Below are 1643 nucleotides of genomic sequence, written 5' to 3'. Positions count from 1 at the left end.
ATAGTATTTTTATTTGCATGTATAGGATGTAAGTAATAACCAGTTCGACATTGAAACTAGAAGAATACACTGACATGAAGCTTTCATTGCCAACTGAGACGAAAGTATGAAACTTGACGTGAGACGTTAAGGCATGTATATCCCGTTCGAAATTTGAAATGCCTTCACATCTGCTCCATGCATGCAAGACTGAAAGAAGCAAGCATTCAATTCGCATCCTGCATGTAGGCAAGGAAGGATAGAGATTAAGGGTGATACAGTGCGAGATCAAGAGAGATCAGAATGATTGCTGAGCATTAAGGCCATGATCTCCACCACATTAACATCCTGTGATCACACGTGATCTCTAAATTTGGAAAGTAAACTTGCATTTCTGTGAGATTATCTCCACATTAACCCCTCCTTTCTTCTATAAAACTAGGCAGCTGCGCAGCCAAGAACTCTCGTACCACGTCATGGAGGTTGAGGGAGCGGGAGAAGAAGAGGTGCAGGCGCGGGAGAAAAAAGAGGATGCGCCGGCAAAGGAGCTCGACCTCCTCGGCGCGCTCGGGTTGGAGGTGCCGGAGGTGAAGGCCGTGGAGGCGGTGGCATCGGGCAAGGGCAAGGAGAAGGCAACCATGGTGGCGGAGGAGGAGAAGTCGCCGGCGGCTTCGGGAGGCGGCGAGAAGAAGCGCTCGTTCAAGTGCAACTACTGCCAGCGTAAGTTCTACACCTCGCAGGCGCTGGGCGGCCACCAGAACGCGCACAAGCGCGAGCGTTCCCTGGCCAAGCGCGGGGCCGCCGCTGCAGCGGCCGCGGCCGCCGCGGCGGGGCGCGGGCTGTACGGCGGCGCCGACCCCTTCATGCCGCCGCACCACCTCCGCCTCCCGCACGCCTGGCCCTACTCCGCCGGCACCGGCAGGCCCTCGTCGTTCCTGGGGTTCGGCCGGGGCTCCGCCGCCGCGCCGTTCTACGGCGCGTACCACGGGTGGCCGGCCGGGCATGCCCAGCCGTCCATGGCGGGGCTCGCGCGCCACGACCGCCCCGCGTACCCTCCTCATGGTTACGGCTACAGCACGTCGTCGTCGAGGGCCGCAGCCCCAGCTCCTACCGTCCTCGACTCCGGGATGCCTGGGCTCCGGTGGGTCGGCGGCGAAGCGCAAGAAGAGGGGCAGCAGGAGGAGGAGGCGCAGAGTTGCAAGATAGACCTGAACCTCAGGCTCTAGCTCCCCATTTCTCCATTGTTAGAGTGCTTTTTAATTGTTAGCGAACCTCATGTTGACAAGGGACAATGTTCTGTCATGTCATGTAGCTGTTCTTGCTAGTGATTCATTTCGTTTCTGAATTCTGATTAAGTCGTGCATGGACGATTCGATTTTGCGTGAGCGGCAACAGATTAGGAAATCGGAGGAAACCGCATCGTTCGCTCTGGCAATGCAAGGTCGTTTCCGTCGCGCGGCCGTTTTCACGCCTTTCACGCCCACAAATCACGCCCGAAATTGATTAGCGTGGATTGTTGGCAGCGATGTGATGTTTCCATTGGCAGCGATTTCCTTGGGCCTGCTAACGTGCTTGCCGCCGGTGCTTGCGCGCTGCTCCCTCCCCTGCCGCTGCCGGGCGCTATGCCGATTTGCCGCCGCTTTGCCCCTCGTCCCTCCGCAATC

The 1643-nt window shown here is 57.8% G+C and overlaps 1 protein-coding gene across 1 annotated transcript; it reads left to right on the top strand.

Moving 5' to 3' along the window:
• The first annotated feature begins 455 nt into the window (after positions 1-455).
• On the top strand, positions 456-1205 carry LOC120678196 (zinc finger protein 6-like). The gene has a single exon (XM_039959346.1). The coding sequence runs from the start codon at positions 456-458 to the stop codon at positions 1203-1205; it is 750 nt and encodes a 249-aa protein (XP_039815280.1).
• Positions 1206-1643: the final 438 nt, after the last annotated feature.

The sequence above is a fragment of the Panicum virgatum genome, chromosome 6N (genome assembly GCF_016808335.1).
Source record: "Panicum virgatum strain AP13 chromosome 6N, P.virgatum_v5, whole genome shotgun sequence".
NCBI lineage: Eukaryota > Viridiplantae > Streptophyta > Magnoliopsida > Poales > Poaceae > Panicum > Panicum virgatum.
This window is presented reverse-complemented; position numbering and strand designations above follow the sequence as displayed.

Excerpts from the sequence above, each read along its gene's own strand:
- LOC120678196 (XM_039959346.1), top strand. The coding sequence starts at position 456 with ATGGAGGTTGAGGGAGCGGGAGAAGAAGAGGTGCAGGCGCGGGAGAAA.